Source organism: Rousettus aegyptiacus, unplaced genomic scaffold, assembly GCF_014176215.1.
Source record: "Rousettus aegyptiacus isolate mRouAeg1 unplaced genomic scaffold, mRouAeg1.p scaffold_m13_p_4, whole genome shotgun sequence".
In the NCBI taxonomy this organism is placed as follows: domain Eukaryota; kingdom Metazoa; phylum Chordata; class Mammalia; order Chiroptera; family Pteropodidae; genus Rousettus; species Rousettus aegyptiacus.
This window is the reverse complement of record NW_023416307.1, coordinates 92,295,078-92,312,223: the sequence shown is the minus strand read 5'-3', so window position 1 is coordinate 92,312,223 and position 17,146 is coordinate 92,295,078. Positions and strand designations below refer to the sequence as shown.

The window sequence follows — 17,146 nt, the reverse complement described above, 5'->3', positions numbered from 1 at the left end:
ATATTGGGCAATGTCATTCCAGATATCTTTCTAAGCATATACACATATATAAGGCAGGAGGCAAGATAGAGAGAAGGAAGGTGGAAGGTTGGGAGGAAGGAAAAGAAGGAGGATGAAAGGAAGGAAGAATTAAAAAGCATTTTATAAAGCATACTATATACTAAATTTTAAAATATAGAGAGCTTATTTATATTTGAATTTAACAAAAGAAGAACAATTTAAGTGAAATAAAAGCTGTTGCTAATTTTACCTATTGTTTTGTTACCACAACAGATATTTCCTACAATCCCCTTCTTCAAAATTATGAGGTTTGATCATTTATTTTCTTAAATTACTTGTTTAACTCTTAACTCTATTTTTCCTATTATGAAAGATGAGAAAAATAAGTCCCTCACACTTTCTTACATGCCTACACCCAACATTCTGCTGTTGGGTTGTTGTTTTTATAATGCCAAGGTCTATAATATTCGCTGTGGACCAAAAAGGACTTATATGGAAAGTAAGCTCACAGGGTGATCTGATCATAAATTCCTAACTGGACAGGTCATGGTGGGTAGTCACACCCCAGGCATACAACTTCTTTAGTAAAAGAAGTTGCATACAATTTCTTTAGTTTATCTCTGCCTTAAGCAAGCCCTGTCCACTTTTCTTGTGTATCTAGGTTAAGGCATCTTTGAAATGCCAAAGTAATCTTTTTCAGACCCCTCAGAGATACAATCACTCTCAAGGGAGCATATAATCTTATTCACTATCCTGTACTTCAGCTCCCACCTTGCTTTCTACCACCTTCACGTAATCTTTCTTAAGTTCTCTCATTAATTCCAAATACATAAAAGAAGCTGCAACTGTCATTTCTTGGAAGGATTTTTCTTATTTCCTCGAGATCTTCCTTCCATGTGTATCCTCTATTTGGTTCAAATAAATTTTTATAAAAATTCTTTACAGGTTTGGATATACTTAATTACCCTCCCCTTGGATGTTTAGTTCTAGTTCAGAGTTTGTTTGGAAGTATTGTTCACCTCTAACTCCTTTACCTTGACTTTTCCCTCTGTGAGTTCCTTGTTTAGATTTATCTCTTGGTTGGCATAGCCCTACTTTACAACAAACTGTGGGCTTCCTCCTCCCCAGCTGAGCTCCGCCTGTTATGTCAGGCCCAGAGTGGGTCACTAGCCAGAAACTGGAGGGCTGGCAGGTAGGCAGGGTTCCAGGGCCAATTTTGGAGGAAGTCACATGGTAGAGGTCACAGGCCTGCCCCAGGAATGGTGAAGAGAGGAAGATATTTCAGGCCTGAGAGGAAGGGCCCATCCCACAAGATGAATCGCCTGGGACAGAAGACGACCTTGGGAGTGGAATTGTGATAAGCAACCTCCTCCCAAGCTGAGTAGGAACTCATAGTAAGCTGGCCAATGATCAGAAAGTCCAAGTGTGGCTAGAGCACTCGGATGTATCTAGGAACTCCCGCTAGCTCCAAATGCTTTCCAGAAGTGACTTCTCAGTGACCTCACAACATGGCAACGATTACTTCCACTTTAAAGGTAAGAAAATGCAACCTTGTAGATAAGCCACTTGCTCAAAGTCACACAATCAAAGACAGGATCGGAAATGAGAGTTTGCCTTTTCATTGCTGCCAGCTTGCTTCCCCAAAGCAGGGAGCTAAGACTGCTACTGCCCTTCCCCTTCTCATGCTCCCTGCATGGACATGAAGTCTTACAAATAAAACAACCAGGCTGTAAACTCACAATGCAAACCAGGCTTCAGGTCTTATGCTTGCTTTGGGATGAGTCACTAGACTTGTCCAACCTCTTCCTTGTACAAAGGATGGAGTCCAGAGAGAGCAAAGGGCTGACCCTGGATTCCACAGTAAGCCTGGCAGAGACCTACTCAACCTGACTTCCTCCTCCCATCTCATAGGTCCATATACTGCACTACCACTTGGTGTTAAAAGTATCACTATGGAACATTTTCTGGATTTCTAAATGAAGTCCTGGAACATCAGCATGGCCTGGGGACTTGTTTGAAATGCACATTCTTGGGCCCCATCTTCGATAGGCTGTATCAGAACCTGGGGGTGGGCAGCCCCTCTGCGTGTTAACAAGTGTTTCAATGGATTCTGATACCACTAAACCCAAACACACACACACACACACACACACACACACACACACACACACACACACACACACTTTCATTCTTTAATGTAAAATGGCCTTATCCTAACTTTAAGTTCAGTAAAAAAAATCCCATTTACCTGATGGACCATCTACTGACTCACAAACCATGAGAGTGCATAGGTCTTTGGAAATCAATGGATAGTTTTTCTCAAACTTGAGAAACATGCAGTCCTCTTTCAAGGGGAAAGCTGTTTGTGTGCTACTCCCTTTGTACAAAAGAGTGATCTGACTGATTTTTATTATACCACTGCCTAAATATATACTATCATAAAACTAAGTTTACGCCCTTATGAAATTCTAAAATTAGCAAATTTCAGATTAAATATAGACCACTACAATCTACATTACAAAACCTAACCTTTTTATTAATGATATTGACAGTATGGCAGAGAAAGCTGATTTGCTGAGGCCAAGTGGCAGCTTGCAGCCTGACTGAGGCACTGCCCATACCATGCAGCACCCTTTAAATCTGACACCATGCATTACCTGTGTCATGAGATGAATCAACTTTCCCACTCCTTTTCTCTATTCCAACTCTGCCTAACCCTTCCTTCATATAGTGCAGTGTCTTCAATACATTATCTACATGTTGTCAACTTCTGCTTTCTCCTCATTAGCTCTAAATCATGAAAATGGTTTTAGTTGGCAACCTCATGACTGTAAACTCAAGCAGGGAACTCAACTGGAGGGTATCTCTCAGTTATCAAGTGGTCATCTCAATAGTCCAAAATGAATATTAGATTTATGTTGACATGAAATAAGACATTTTCACTCTTGGAGGCTTGACCCTGTTTTTGGAAAACTAAGGGTCTGCAGAAGTCTCTTTTGGAGAGATGCTGACTTAGAGCTACCACGCCTGGCCCTATCTCTGAGCTGGACAAATCAAGGCTCAGAGAACAGAGTGGAACTGCTTTTCCCTTCTAATGTCTATCCTTCTAATGTCTATCAGCTGATTTCACATTGGTTTGAAGAACTGTGTTCCACCCAAAGTTGTCCCCAAATGCAAGGGGCTCCTCTAAAATGAAGTAAGCTGCCCTTCCTAAAAGACGTTCGTGCATGGTTGGCCACCACTCAGTGGGGATGCATTAAGGGGTATGGACGTTGGCTGAGCATTGGGCAATGGCAGGGATCCCCAAAGGCCTGTGCTTCAGTGAAGCCAGACTTCGTCGGCACCTAGGGAGCTGCTCATAAGTAGAGAAGCTACGCCCACCTCTGTCAGGAAGTCCTTTAGGATTTCTTCTGGTTCTAAATGGCTAGATTCCAATATGCATAATTATCATCGTAATCATCATCATAATCGTCATCACCAAATAGATTTTATATGTTGAGGGTATGATGTAATACAGACACTCTTTTAAGTGCTTTACTTTTGTGATTACATACAATCCATGTAGCAGCATTATTGTTATCATTCCCATTTTACAGGTGACATAATGGAGGCTGAGGGAGGTTAATCATTTTCCTAAGATCACACAGCAAGAATCTGGGCCAGCACTCAAGACTGGGTGTGCTGTCCCAATGCCCTCAGTAGCATTTCATATCTGACTCTGTCTCTAGCTGGCCATGTATCTTGGGAGCCTCTTGTTCCTGCTTTGAGATTCAGTCTTTTCATCTATGGAATAGAGTCTCTTTGCACCCTTTGGGTTCCTTGATCTCTGTCCAAATTTGCAAATATGCCTTTTCCATTTGCTGCCCAACCTGGCAGTCACCTGGACTTTGGCAGCAGGCACAAGAAGGTACTTTTCCAAACTGATGTCTATGTCTCCATTCCTCCCAGTCAGGATGCTTCAGCCCTATCTGTCCTGCCCCACCTGTGCTAAGCACTGAATCACTACCTGGAGTGAGCAGACTTTGTGCATAACAGTGGGAGGTCTGAAATGTAGATGAAAGCCTTGTAGATGAAATCAGCGTGAAGGACCCTATTCTAAGCAGGGGTGGGGAGATGTGGGGGAAGACAAAAAAAGTGACTGAATGCTGGGCAGCAGCAAAATAGTGGAGATTCACCTTACCTGCGAAAACCCACATGGAACTATGTCACTGCCCTTCTCAGATAGTTAACTTTTATTAAGCAGTCAGTATGTGTCAGACCCTCAATGCTGGGTGAGCAATTTAACCTCTCAATACCTGATTTCTCTTTTGGAAAATGAGGTTGTCATGAGAAGTTAATGAGATTAGTTCAATTATTCATTAATCCAACAACCATCTATTGACGGTTAACTATGTGCTAGCCATTACTCTAGGAAATGCAGCAGTGAAGTGACAAATATCTCTATGTCGTGGAAATTCTAGTGTAGCATGGAAAACAAAAATATAAGTCAACAAATGAATATATTTGTAAAGTTAGAGAAGGTGGTAATCAATGCTAGGAAGCTAAATAAAGCCAGGGTAAGGGGTATCTAGAGAATGCTGTGAAGGGACAGGGTGGATGCTCAGGGACTACTCGAATAAAGTAAAAGACTACTGATAAAACTATCTTGGAGAAGAGTGTTTCCATAGTGAAGAAATAAGAAGGATCCATCGGGGAGCCTCGCACGTAGCAAGTGCTCAATCAATAGTGCGTGCCCTCATAGTTCAGAAAAAAGGGCCATGTTCTTATTTTTCTAGATGGATTGCTCCCCAGCTATAAGAATGTGGCCTGTAGTCCCCCCTTCTCATGCCACTTGCTCTTATCCTGGGAGAAAGGACTTGGAATCGACAAGCCCCCCAAGCAGGAGGAAGGGGAAGAACTTCCATAGAGGAGGCTGCACCTTTCGCCCCAGCCTGATACAGTGGGAGGCTCTCTGAGTGGAGACCAGGGTGCCAGTCATAAGGAGGCTGAATGCTGGGCAGCCACAACATAGTGGAGGTTCACCATGCTTGTGAACACCCTCATGGGACTATGTCACTGCCCGTTTCAGAAAGAGGTAATATGAGCAGCTTTCCACATCTATGGAATGAAGTCCACAAGCTTTTGCAATCAACTGAACAGCTTCTATGACCTTTCCAACTTCTCTTCCTAACTCTTTGTTCTCCATGGGCTGGTCACCCTGAGATCCTTTGAGCACTGCCTGAGTGTCTCAGCCACAAACTCTCCTCTGGAGGTGTTCGTGTCAGGTGAGCGGGGGCAAACAAACACACACCGCGATGGCTGCTCTGGCAGGGGCGAGCATGGAGGCTGCGAAGATAGCCCCCAGGTGGAAGAGTCGGCAAGGGATGACTTCTGAAGGAGAACTGAATCTTAAAGTGTATTTTCATTATTTAATTCTCAGCACACATATCTCTCTTTCAGAGAGGCCTTCTCTGGTCACACCAGTCGAGATTCCCCACCAAGCCACTGTCTTTCATGGCAACTTATACAAGCGGAGCTGTGATGGTAAACAGTACACCGTGCCAGCCCCTACTCGACCTCATGGAGCTCTCCTTCCAGTGCCGGGAGACAGACAAGAAAGAAACAGTGGGCACAGAAACAAAGGCAGAGTTCCCTGGAGCGGCCATTGCCATGAAGGGAATAAAATAAATAAAGGGAAAGAAGGTAACTGGAGATGAGGCTGCTTTAGATTGAGTCACCTGGGAAGGTGTCCCTAAGAAGTGACATTTCAGGGACCTTCTCAAAACCACACAGACTAGTGACAAAGCTGAGAGGAGAATCTCATTCTCTTAGCTTCCACACAAGAGCTCCTATCGCATGTCTCATGTCCCCAGTTGTCCCCGATACTGGGGGGGGAGGGGAGGAGAAAAGAAAAAGAAAAACACTTTTTCAGCAACTTTCCCCACTGCAAATCACTGGGGAGCCTGGCTCTCAGGAATCTCTACTCCTCCCGGCTGCTCCCAGAAGCTCCCCATACTTCAGCAATAAAAGCTTTTTCTCTGATTTGTGTTGCTGAAGTTTTCTTATAAGCACAAATGAAGAAAATTAAAGCAAATTCAAATACTCTGTAACCCCAGCCCCAAGAATCCAGTATTGGAAACTGTCTTAAACAGAGATGTCTTTTCCTGGCGGGTAGGGATACCAAAGTGGTGGCTTACTTCCCCAGTAATTTAATGCTACAAATGCATACGCAACACTCATTATTTTCCAGGCAATGTTCTAAGTACTTCACGTGTAGCATCTCAAACCTCACAATCCTAAGAGGTAGGAACTGTTATCATCTCCAGTTTATACATGAGGGAACAGAGGCAAGGAAACATTTAAGTAACTTTCCCAAAATCATAGAAATAACAAATGGTGGAGTCAGAATTTGAACCTCTTTAGAACCTTCATTTACAACTATGTCTGGTGACTAGCAGAGGTCAATGCATGTTGTAAATAATTATTAATGTTGTCCTTGGGACCCAAGTCACTTCTCCTTCTGTATTCAGCAGAGGGAGTCAAAGTTCCTGGCCCACTATATCCTTGCCATAAGGATGTTTGTATGACTGAAAGTAGAATAGCATCTGCTATAGAGACCTGCCCTTCTCCTCGCTTGATCCAAGATCTCAAGAGGGAGCCAAACGAAGAGAAAGACTTTGGGTTAGCATGACTCTGCCAAAGAAGAACTTTCTTCAATGGACAAGTGAAGGTTTGATGAATGTATGAACAAAGAAGAGACCAAGTGCCTAGGACAGAAGCAAGGTTAATCAAGGAAGGCTTTTCAGATGAGGTCCTATTTGGGTGGGGTGTGAAGGATGAGTTAGGAGTTTGCCAGGTGGATAAAAGGGGAAAAGGCATTCCAGGCATATGCAAAGAAATAACAAGGTGGAATAAAAAGTCTCTCAACTTTTTTTTTTTAATCACAACCTGCAATAGACATACATACATACACATAAGATGCACACAATATATATGCATACATACGATTAGAACTTTATTATGTATAATGCCCTTTGTTATTTTCTGATCTATTTTGATTTTGTAAATATTTATGGCAATCTACTAATTTGTTGTGATATGGGCACAGGGGATTTGGCAAAAGTGGAAGCTGGAAGGGAAATTTGGAACCAGAGTGTAAAGACCTTTGGAAGCTAGGATGATGATCTAGACCCTTTTTTGTCTTTGACTTCCCTGCAAGGCTAAACCCTGCACACTCTTTGCTCTTTTTCTAGCTCTTTGAGTAACTTCTTACAGCTCTAGCTAGTCTGCTTTAGTTGCTTCTAGCTGCTCCTTTTCCCCAGTTGGTTCTTTAAATTATGCTGAGTTCCTGGGCTCTGCGTTGGGCTCTTCCCACTGGGTATTCTTGCCTCCCACAGCAAACCATCGATGGCCTTGGTTCGGAGGACTGCCCACTTCTAGCTGTGGAGATCCATCAATCTTGAAAGCCCATACCTTCCCTCCCAAGTGTCCAGCACATATATTCAGCCACCCCTCCAGTGACCTACAGATACCTCGAACTTGCTCTTCTAAAATTAAGGTCATTGCCCCCCCCACTGGATCCTTCTCTGACAAGCTCCATGTCGTCATCACCAGCAATATTGTCCCACAGTACAGAATCCTGTCCTTGAGGCCACTTCATACTGTCTATTCTGCTCTCAAATCCATCCACTTCTCTCCATGCCATCTGCCACTACCCTTGTCTGGGCTGGGCCTTTTCTCCCCAGATAACTGTTTTACCTCCTGCCCTCGTTTACTGCCCTTTCTACTGATTCCCCATAACAGCTGCAATGAGCCTTCTGAAACATAGATTGGACAGTGTAACACCTCTTTTTCCCTTTATGATGAAGCCCAAACTTATTTACATGCCCTAAATGTATCCCCAGTCTCCCTGTTGGGCCCCTTCTCTGTGACCCTCCCTCACCCCAACTGCCTCTCATGCTCCATCTTCCATACCCCTCAGACCATCATGGTCCCTGCTTCCTCTAACTTCAACACTTCTACCTTGTGAACACCGAATCATTCCTTCAGGATCTCAGTTTAGGAACATCTCTTCCAAGAAACCTTCACCTGGACTGGGAGTCCCTGTTTCTGTTTCCCCACAGTCCACTGTGCATCACCCAACTCGATGCCTAACACATTCTTTTCTATTGCAGTGGTTCAAGTCTCTTTTCTCCATTAGGTGGTCAGTATAATCAAAGCCAAAACTCTCTAGGTTAACATCCCAGCTCTGCCATGTATACTGCCTGTGGGAGTTTGGAAATTTATTTAATCCCTCCATGATTTGTTTTCCCCATACAATACAATAATGATAATTACGAGATAATAATAATAACAAAAAAAAACACCTATATCATAGTACTATTAGAGGATTAAATGAGTTAATATGCTGAAGTTCTTAATGACAGTGCCTAGAACATAGTAAGTGCTATCTATGCATTTGGTTATTAAGTCAGTCCTCAGACTAGTTTTCTCAGAAGAGTAGACACTGGTTTTGTTTGATCCACTACTATGCTCCCAGCACCTGCTCCAACATCATGAGAGTGACATGGATGAATCTTTGGTCTCAGAGAATGACAATACATATAGAAAAGGAGGCATACATTTGTGCAATGCTTTGGAAGCAGACTGATGAGGGCTTAGTGCTGACTGTATCAGGAGGAGGAAGAGAAAGAATACAGGAGAAGGAACATGGCCAAGACAGACCTTGTGACTTTTACTTCCAAAACTTTGGTTGTTCCAATTCACCACCCCCTCTCCCACCTCCATCCTCTCTAGCATGAGTCATTGTTCGTTTCTCTCTTCTCGATACTCCTCCATCTCTCTACTGAATCCTTTCAAGTTCTGTCAGTTCTGCTTGTGTCTTAGGCTCAGAGTCTTGTTTCCTTTCTGCACCCCACTTCCACCCTAGTTGTTCTAGTTATGACTACTGTGTAACAAATGACCCCAAAACATAGCGGCATAAAGCAACTATTTCATTATACTCGCAAGTTATGGGGCTCAGGAATTTGGACAGGACACACTGCAGACACTACAAAAGCCACCGTCTATAGTGCTTCAGCTGGGAAGACTGGAAGGCAGGGATGACTTGACGGCTGGGGGCTGGGATCATCTGGAGGCTCCTTCACCCACATGTCTGACACCAGGGCCAGACTAACTCAACTGGGATTGTAGACTAGAGCATTTACATGTGACTACTAAGTATGCTTGGACTTCCTCACAACATGACAGCCTCCAGAGCCCTTCGACTGTGGCTCAGGTCTCCAACAAGAGTGTTCTAGACAAGGCAGAAGCTGCATTACCTCTGATGACATAGCTTTGCAAGTCTTGCAGCATCATTTTTGTCACACCTCATTGGTCTAAACTCTTACAAACCCATGCAGATTCAAGCAGGGAGAGCACAGAGGACCCACCTCTCAAGAGGAGGCATGTTGAATAGTTATGTGGCCCTGTTTCGAAACTGCCACTTGAATCAAAACCACCAAGTCTCACACCTAGACTGGTGAGTAGTCTGCTCTCTGGTCTGCCTTGCTCCACTGTGCCCAAAGGGGCAGTCAAGGGGAGCTTGTGAACACCCAGATCAGATGAGTCACCCTTCCTTCCTATCCCTCTAATGTCTTCCCACCAAACTTTCCACTGAAATCTAAGATCCTTGACATGCCCACACAGTTCTGAGGGATCTGCAAAGGCATCTCCTTCCTCCTAACTCAATGGTCTTTTCTTGAGCACAGCCTCCCCTCCCCTCCTGGGACTCATGTCCACCTCCTTTTTACTGTTGTCCTCCTTCCTGAAATGTCAGGCCCCCAAATACTGTGTCCTTCAGATCTCAGCTGGAACACCACCTCCTCCTATCTAAAATACACCTTCTAGCACCCAGTGTTGTCTCTCCCATAACTCTATGTTATTATCTTCACTTGCCCCTGGGATGTCTGAAATTACGTATTTGCCTACTTCTGGTCTGTCTTCCTCACAAGCGCCAAGAGAGAAGGACCTTTGTCTTTCTTGCTCCTTGTTGTATTCATGGTTCCCCACCATGGTGGCTGGCATAGACATTTGTGGAATGGGAATGAAAGCGTGAATCGTAGTTTTCAGGGAATGAGTGTGTGGTTTTAAAAAGAAATTCTGAATGACAGACAGGCCTGGCCTGGGGGCGGGTGGCTTACTAGAGTCAGGCACGACTTGCTTCCAACCTAGCTCTGCCATTCACTAGCTGGTGACTTTGAGAAAACACCTCCACGTCCCTGATCCTCAATTTCTCCAGCAGAAACTTGAGTTCAACAGCCCCCAGCTCACTGGGCTGGGGTGTAAATCATAGGAAAGGGTTCAGCACCCTCTGGTTACCCAGAACCCTGTTCCCTAGAGTGAGGACGAGCCGCACCGCCAGATGTCGCCGCGAGCGCATGCTGAATGGCCCGCTACGCCCTGCGCTCTCGAGTGGCTCCGCAGTTTCTCGTCTTGGTTCCATGAGGGGCATCCAGGCCTTAACCTGACTCTGACTGTGCGCTAGAAGCTGGCTTCTAGAGGAAGCTGCCCAACCTCGGCGCCCACCTGCTATCCTCCATCGAATAGACAGCGGTGGTGGTGGTGGTGGTGAGAGGGAATATGCTGAGCCAGTTATCCCCGCCTCGCTAGTAGCACTAAGGAAGGGGGGCGCCCTCTCCTGAAGCGGGTTTCTGGGAGCTTACGGGAAGGCGAGACCAGGGTGCGACCTAACACCTCACCGCCAACGCCAAGCTCTAGGCCACACAAAGGTGACGGGGAGGCAGGCGGGCTCGCAAGTTTTCTCCGCGGAGCCCTGGTTCCCCAAAATCCGAGGGCAGTCCTCGGGCGCCCACTTGCCCGGCAACATGCGAGTTAGCGACGGGTAGGGATAGAGCGGACTCCTACCTCCCCTCCCAGGTTTCCGCGCCCCAGAGCCGAGAGGGGGCGCCGCGGGAGCGCGTGGGGCAAGGCTCGAGCGCGCGCCGGGAGCAGGCCTCTTGGTCCCGCGGGCTCAGGGCTGCGGGGCGGGCGCTCCGGGGAGGCGGGCAGAGGAGGGACAGTGGAAAGGAGGGAGCGAGGGAGGGAGCGGCTGCAGCGCTCCCGCACTCCCCCCGCGCCTCGCACATTTGCACCGGCAGCTCGCTCGCAGCGCGGCGTCGCCCAGCGCAGTGTTCAATCCTCCCTCCCGTCTCCTGCTCCGTGTCTCCCGCGCTCCCGGTGAGGCTCAGGCACCTAGCGCGCGGCCCGACACACAGACAGACGGCACTGGGGACACCTCGGCCCGCGCCTCCCGGGCGGGCTATGTTGATTGCCCTACCGGGGCCGGCCCGCGGGATCAGCGCAGCTCGGCCCGCGGCCCCGGCGACTAGCAGGGACTATGAACCGGAAAGCGCGGCGCTGCCTGGGCCACCTCTTTCTCAGCCTGGGCATGGTCTACCTCCGGATCGGGTAAGGACCGCTCGCAGTCCCTGAATTGTGTCCTGGCCAAGTTGGCGTGGCCCGGGGAAGGGTCGTGCCGCCCACGACCGCCGTCGGCCACCAACTTCTGTGGCCCCTCAGTGAGGCTGGGTGGGCACGGTGAGGGAGCGGTAGGCACACAAAGGCCCTCCGCAGGTGGGCACCCTAGGGGTGCGCACAGCTCGAGAGGCATGAGCAAGGGGACCGGCCACCCTGAGGACGTGTCGATCTGGAAGCCCTCAGAACCAGAGACAGTCCTCCAGCTTGGGGGACTCAGAAGACGGCTAGCTGTTGCAAAGGGTCACTCAATACCAGGGGACCTTCAAAGCCAGGCATAGAAACAGCAGGTCCAGCAGGAATGCCGAGCCTAGAGCCAGGACCGTAGCCTCTCCCAGGGAGCTCAGTCCCCAGAGCCCCCAGAAAGACTGTACACAGAGGCCCGGACACAACCGATCCTGGAGAGACAGGGTAGTCCCCGGGTGGCAGGCAGGGCCGGTCCGTGCAACAGGGAACAGGTACCCCGAGGGAGGGACATTCGCTGGCAAAAAACGCAAACCGCTGCTCAGAGCCCTGGCACCACCCCATTTCCAAGGACTCTCAGACTCCCTGAGCCCTTTCCTAGGTCGAGGGTACGGCGCCTACCGGCCTCAGCAAACACACACAAAGGTAGGGCTAGAGCTTGCGGGAGACACCCAAGGAGACAAGCTCGCAAAGCCATCTCCTGAGAGAGGCAGGACACCACGCCCCCTAAGACTGGGCGCTGGAGTCCGCGGGCGCGCGGGCAAAGCGGCCCTCCCCGCTTCACCACAGCATTTCTACGGAGGTGGGGACTGAGGCGGCGCTCTGACGAGACGGGGAGCTGGGGAGAGGCACTCCGGATGCGTCTTGGAGCTGCATTTGCACGGCCAGTCGCCCTTTGTACTTAGATAATGCGTGTGAAGCACGGAGGGGTGGGGATGCAGGGGCTTTGGGGATTCATAGAGGTTCTGGCGCTAATGGGCCTCCTTGGCAGGTGGCACACAACCTGCACTCCCACCCCCCACAGAGAACCTCCTCACTGCTCTGCTTGGGGAGGAGGCAGGCTGGGGGGGGGGGGCGTTGGCTGCGGCAAGAGGGTGCATGTAGCAGATTCTTTGTGTTTTGTCACTACTCCTCCCCTCTGCCCACTCCACGTCTCTAGAGCGGGGATTTCGCAAGTTGACCCGAAGTAGCAGCAAGCAGGTGCGCACAGAGCGAATGAGACGGCCTGCCAGCCCAGACCGCTGGCCAAGAGGCGACCGCGGGCGGAGAGGCGGCTGCAGGGCTCGCGCACTGCCTGCTTGCCCGTGTGTTTTAAGTGTTATTGATTCGTCCGCGTCTGGGTGGCTTTCCTTTCTTCCCCTTGCTTTAATCTTCACCTTGGCTCGCGCCCCCTCCGCCCAGCGCGCACCCAGCATCCAGGAAGCCGGTAGGGCTGATTGGCGCTGGCCGCTTGCGGTTTTATCTCCTTTTTCATTAGAAACGGGGAGGTGGGACCGGGGAATGGGGGGAGAGAGGGAAAACAACAGAAAATAACCTCCGCTGGCTGCCCCGCCCACCCGACCTCCCGCGGGCGCCAAAACCTCAGCGGCCCCGCGGGGACCCTGCCGCCCTGGAGGGAGGGAGCTAGGGAGAATGCCGGCCTGTGACCTAGCTGCTGCCCTGTAGGGCAGGGAGAGGTCCAGGTTGGGAGGAATGGCAGGGTAATTTGGGGCCAGACCCTGCTGCTCGCTGGGCCTCAGGTTTTCTATCTGTAAAATGAGCTTGAGGGGCAGTCCCTAAGAGGCCTTCTAATTCTCTAGATGTTACAGGTTCCTCCCCGCTCAGAATCGATGTCAAGACATCTGTGCTGCTCTTATTTCATTTGAATAGTTCAAGTGACTCAAGCACTAGCCTCTTGTGATCCAATAATAACAACTTCAACAACAGCACCTTCTTAGCATTTCCATGTTTTAACACGTTTAATTTTCACAGCAATCCTATGAGGCGACGACTAATTAGCAATACCTTCATTTTAGAGATGGGAAAAACTGAAGTACAGAGAGGGCATGTAACTTGCCCAAAGCCACACAGCTAGTAGGTGAAGGAAACTTAGATGTCACCCTAGGCCTCACCTCTTAGCTGCTAGACTATTATTCCCATGAGTTTTTAACCCTAATATATCATTACACTCTTTGCTGGTGTAGGAATTTCCTAGTGGTCAGTTAAGTGTTCAAAGGTTCCTCCTAACTTGTGGCCAGAACCTCCACTTGACTTAATCTTTCTGTGCCATCTCTGCTCCAAACATTTCAAACATTCTAGCTCTGTGTTAGACTCTTTTAATGGCTGAGATGAATAACTGATAGCTCTTGCCAGGCTCCTGTTTCAAATCCATCACTTGCCAGTCTCCACTTCTCAATCTCTGTGAGCCTCAGTTTTCAGATATGTGAAATAGATATGGTGAGTTCTGCCCAACAGGGCTGTTTAAAAAGGTCATGTAGGCTACTGTTTGTTACGGGACATCCCCATACTGCCTTGGATCATAGTAGGGATGCTGTAGAAGTTCACTGATGCATTCAATGCATATTTGGGGAGCAGTGACATTCTTGAAGCTCCACAATCCATTTTTTCAGTACCCATTTAGTGAACCAGCAGACAGCCTTCCTGCTCTCAAAGAGTTTGTAGTCTAATGAAAAAGCAATAAACAAGTGAGAACACAGATTAAAAACAAAAACACACATTGAAACATTTCAGAAGACTATGAATAACCAAGAGTATTAAGTAACAAAACAGAGATTGTGATGGAAAGTTAGGAAGGGTGGAGTGGAAAGGTAGGTTCCCTTAACCAGGTGGTCAGAGAGGTGACCCTTGAGGTCACATGAATGGTGACAAGAAACCAAGCATGTGAAGTTTAGTGTGGAGAGAGCTTCCAGGAAGAAGTACCAGCAAGGACAAAGGGCCTGAGGCAGGAAAAGGGCTTGTGTGAGGCAGGAGCAGAGAGAAAGAGGAGGCAAGAATGGTCAGTTATGTGCTTGGAAAGGAGTAGGATCACTTCATCTCTGGTGCTGTGATACAGGAGAACCTCACTTTAAGAAATTCCAACTCCAGAAGGACTTTCCTTACTTGAGCTCCAGGATGGAAAGTGTGAGGTACTTAGCCCAGTGGCTGGCCATGGCCCGCAATATGTAGAAGCTCTTATTATAACTACAGTAAAACATCTAGGGTGAGGTCTTCTCTTTCAAAGTACTTTTGATGAAGTTTAAAGAATTATACAAACAGAAGCTCCAGATTAGTGGGCCATCTTTGTGTAAAGGAAGGGCTACTTGAATTATCAGGGTTACCATAAGAGCCTGTTAGGAGTTATCTTGATATTAGGAAATGGCCCCACCCTCAAGCCAGATATCCACAAGTCACACTGATGCCTGTGTTTCCTTTGTACCTTTCCCATCTCTCCCCTCAGTTTCACTCTGTCATTCAGTCCATCAGTAAGTTTGGTCATCTCTATCTGCAGGCTCCCCCGTCACTGTCACCAAAGCCAAGCCACCACTCTGGGCGCGAGCATCATCTAGCCTATCTGTTTTCTCTGTTCCTGCCTTGGCATCCCACAGTCCTCTCACATGAGGCTAAAGAGATGGGATCCTATCAGTATAGAGCTTACAGCCCTTCAGTACTTCCTAATAATGCACCTGAGAAAATTCCAGCCCTGAGCCATCTCCTTTCCTCAGAGTGTCCTTCCCAAGCTCTGTTTCTGCATCAGCTTCTATGTGCTCTTTTTGTTCCTTGGCAACCCCAAGCTTGTGCTCCTCCCGGGACTGTCCATTTTTTTGTCCCATTTGGCCAGAATACTCTTTCCCCAGACATTTCCACTGCTGACTCCTGGCCAATCTGCTTCACTGTCATTTCCTCAGAGAGACCCTCCTTGAACACTCCAGCTAGAGTGGCCCCTCTCCCATCTCTCTCAAACCCACCCCTAGTTGCCATCACAGCATCTTTGCTTACTTTTTCATAGTGTGCATCACTGTCTGAGATGGCCTATTGTATTAATTTGTAATGTGTGCCTTGTCTCCCTCCACAGTTCCTTGAGGGCAAGGCTTAGCACAGTGCCTAGCAACTGATAGGTGTCCGATATGTATCTATGCAGTGAATAACCTTGCCAGAATAGTCATGAGCATCCTCTAGGCCAGTTGTGTCCGTAGGGGGATAAACTTACTCCATTGACATGCAGAGAGAAAAATACTTAGAACCTCTTTTCACAATTTCTCTTTATTTTGTAATAAAACATATACATACATACCATTGAGTATATATAATGTGTACGAATAGTTGTCTTTTTAAATGAACATTTGCGCACTCACCACTCTTTCAGAGGCAGCCGCTACATGAAACTGTAGTTTCCCTTGCTTGCCTTTGCAATTTCACCACATAGAAATGATTCCTAAACAATATTGGGTTTCCTTTTGCATGATTTTAAACTTCATCTCAATTGAATCCTATTATAATTACAAAGACAACTTGCTTATTTTACTCAATGTTTATAGTTGTAACATACTCATCATTTTTTGTCTCTAAAAAGGAAATCAAGCCTCACTAATATTGTACATACACGCTGAGCAAATGCCAATATGAAATCTCAAATGAGTAAACACAGGTTGGGGTGCAGTATCAAAAAGTTGGGAGACTCCTGCTAGGAGTTGCTGAGTGAGGTGATCAGGGCAGAATGCCCACGGAGGGGCTGTAGGCTGTGAACCCCGCTTTGCTGGCCTAATGCTCAGTCTCTCTGTGTCCCCTGCTCTAGTGGCTTCTCCTCGGTGGTAGCTCTGGGCGCGAGCATCATCTGTAACAAGATCCCAGGCCTGGCTCCCAGACAGCGGGCGATCTGCCAGAGCCGGCCGGACGCCATCATCGTCATAGGAGAAGGCTCACAAATGGGCCTCGACGAGTGTCAGTTTCAGTTCCGCAACGGCCGCTGGAACTGCTCTGCTCTGGGGGAGCGCACCGTCTTCGGGAAGGAGCTCAAAGTGGGTATGTGCTCACCCGACATGCAAACAGGGCCAGAGAGGCTCTCCAGAGACCAGAATGCCCTCTGAGCCCTCTGGGACCCCTCACTTGACCCCTGCTGGAATGCTCCCCAGTATGAGAACCTGAAGATGCCACTCTTGAATTCACATCTCCCGATGAGAGTCAGCTTTCTGGTTTGAACCCAGATCACCCCAACTGTTATGGCAAAGTTTAAAACCAGTGGCCCCAAATGCTAACTGGCTGATACACAGCATTTATGTTGTTGTTGTTGTTTAAATTGAAGCCCAAAATTTTAAACTAGCTGTTTCACCCAAAAATGCAAGTTTCTGGCTTCTTTTGAAAAATTGGCTTATACATGTACCCACATAGTTATAATGAGCTGGAGCTAGGAACACAGTATTTTTAGATGGAGCTCGGGCATCCCATTCACTGCCACAGTACACAGTCCTCACCACTTTCTATTGTCCACCTCATACCCACCCTTATCTGACTTGCCTGACCCCTGTGGGCATTTGAATTTGCAACCCCTGTTTTATGGGAATTGTGTGTCGGTTGGACATCCACACACACATCCTCACACATAAATATGCACAAAATGTTGGGCCACACATTTGGTTTTCAAAGCAAGCATGATAAAAGCCTGGTGGAAAGGGAGCTGATCACCGAGAGGTCCTGATCGGTGTGGGCAAGGACA

General features: G+C 47.7%; 1 protein-coding gene across 1 annotated transcript in view; it reads left to right on the top strand.

The window, feature by feature from the left end:
- The first annotated feature begins 11,154 nt into the window (after positions 1–11,154).
- The window catches only part of WNT7A (Wnt family member 7A), a 68,155-nt gene continuing 62,163 nt past the window's right edge, over positions 11,155–17,146 (top strand). Inside the window, exons 1-2 of the mRNA XM_016129584.2 lie at positions 11,155–11,427; positions 16,229–16,455. Of these exons, the coding sequence (XP_015985070.1) occupies positions 11,357–11,427; positions 16,229–16,455 (298 nt within the window). The 5' untranslated portion in view covers positions 11,155–11,356. The remainder of the gene's footprint in view (positions 11,428–16,228; positions 16,456–17,146) is intronic.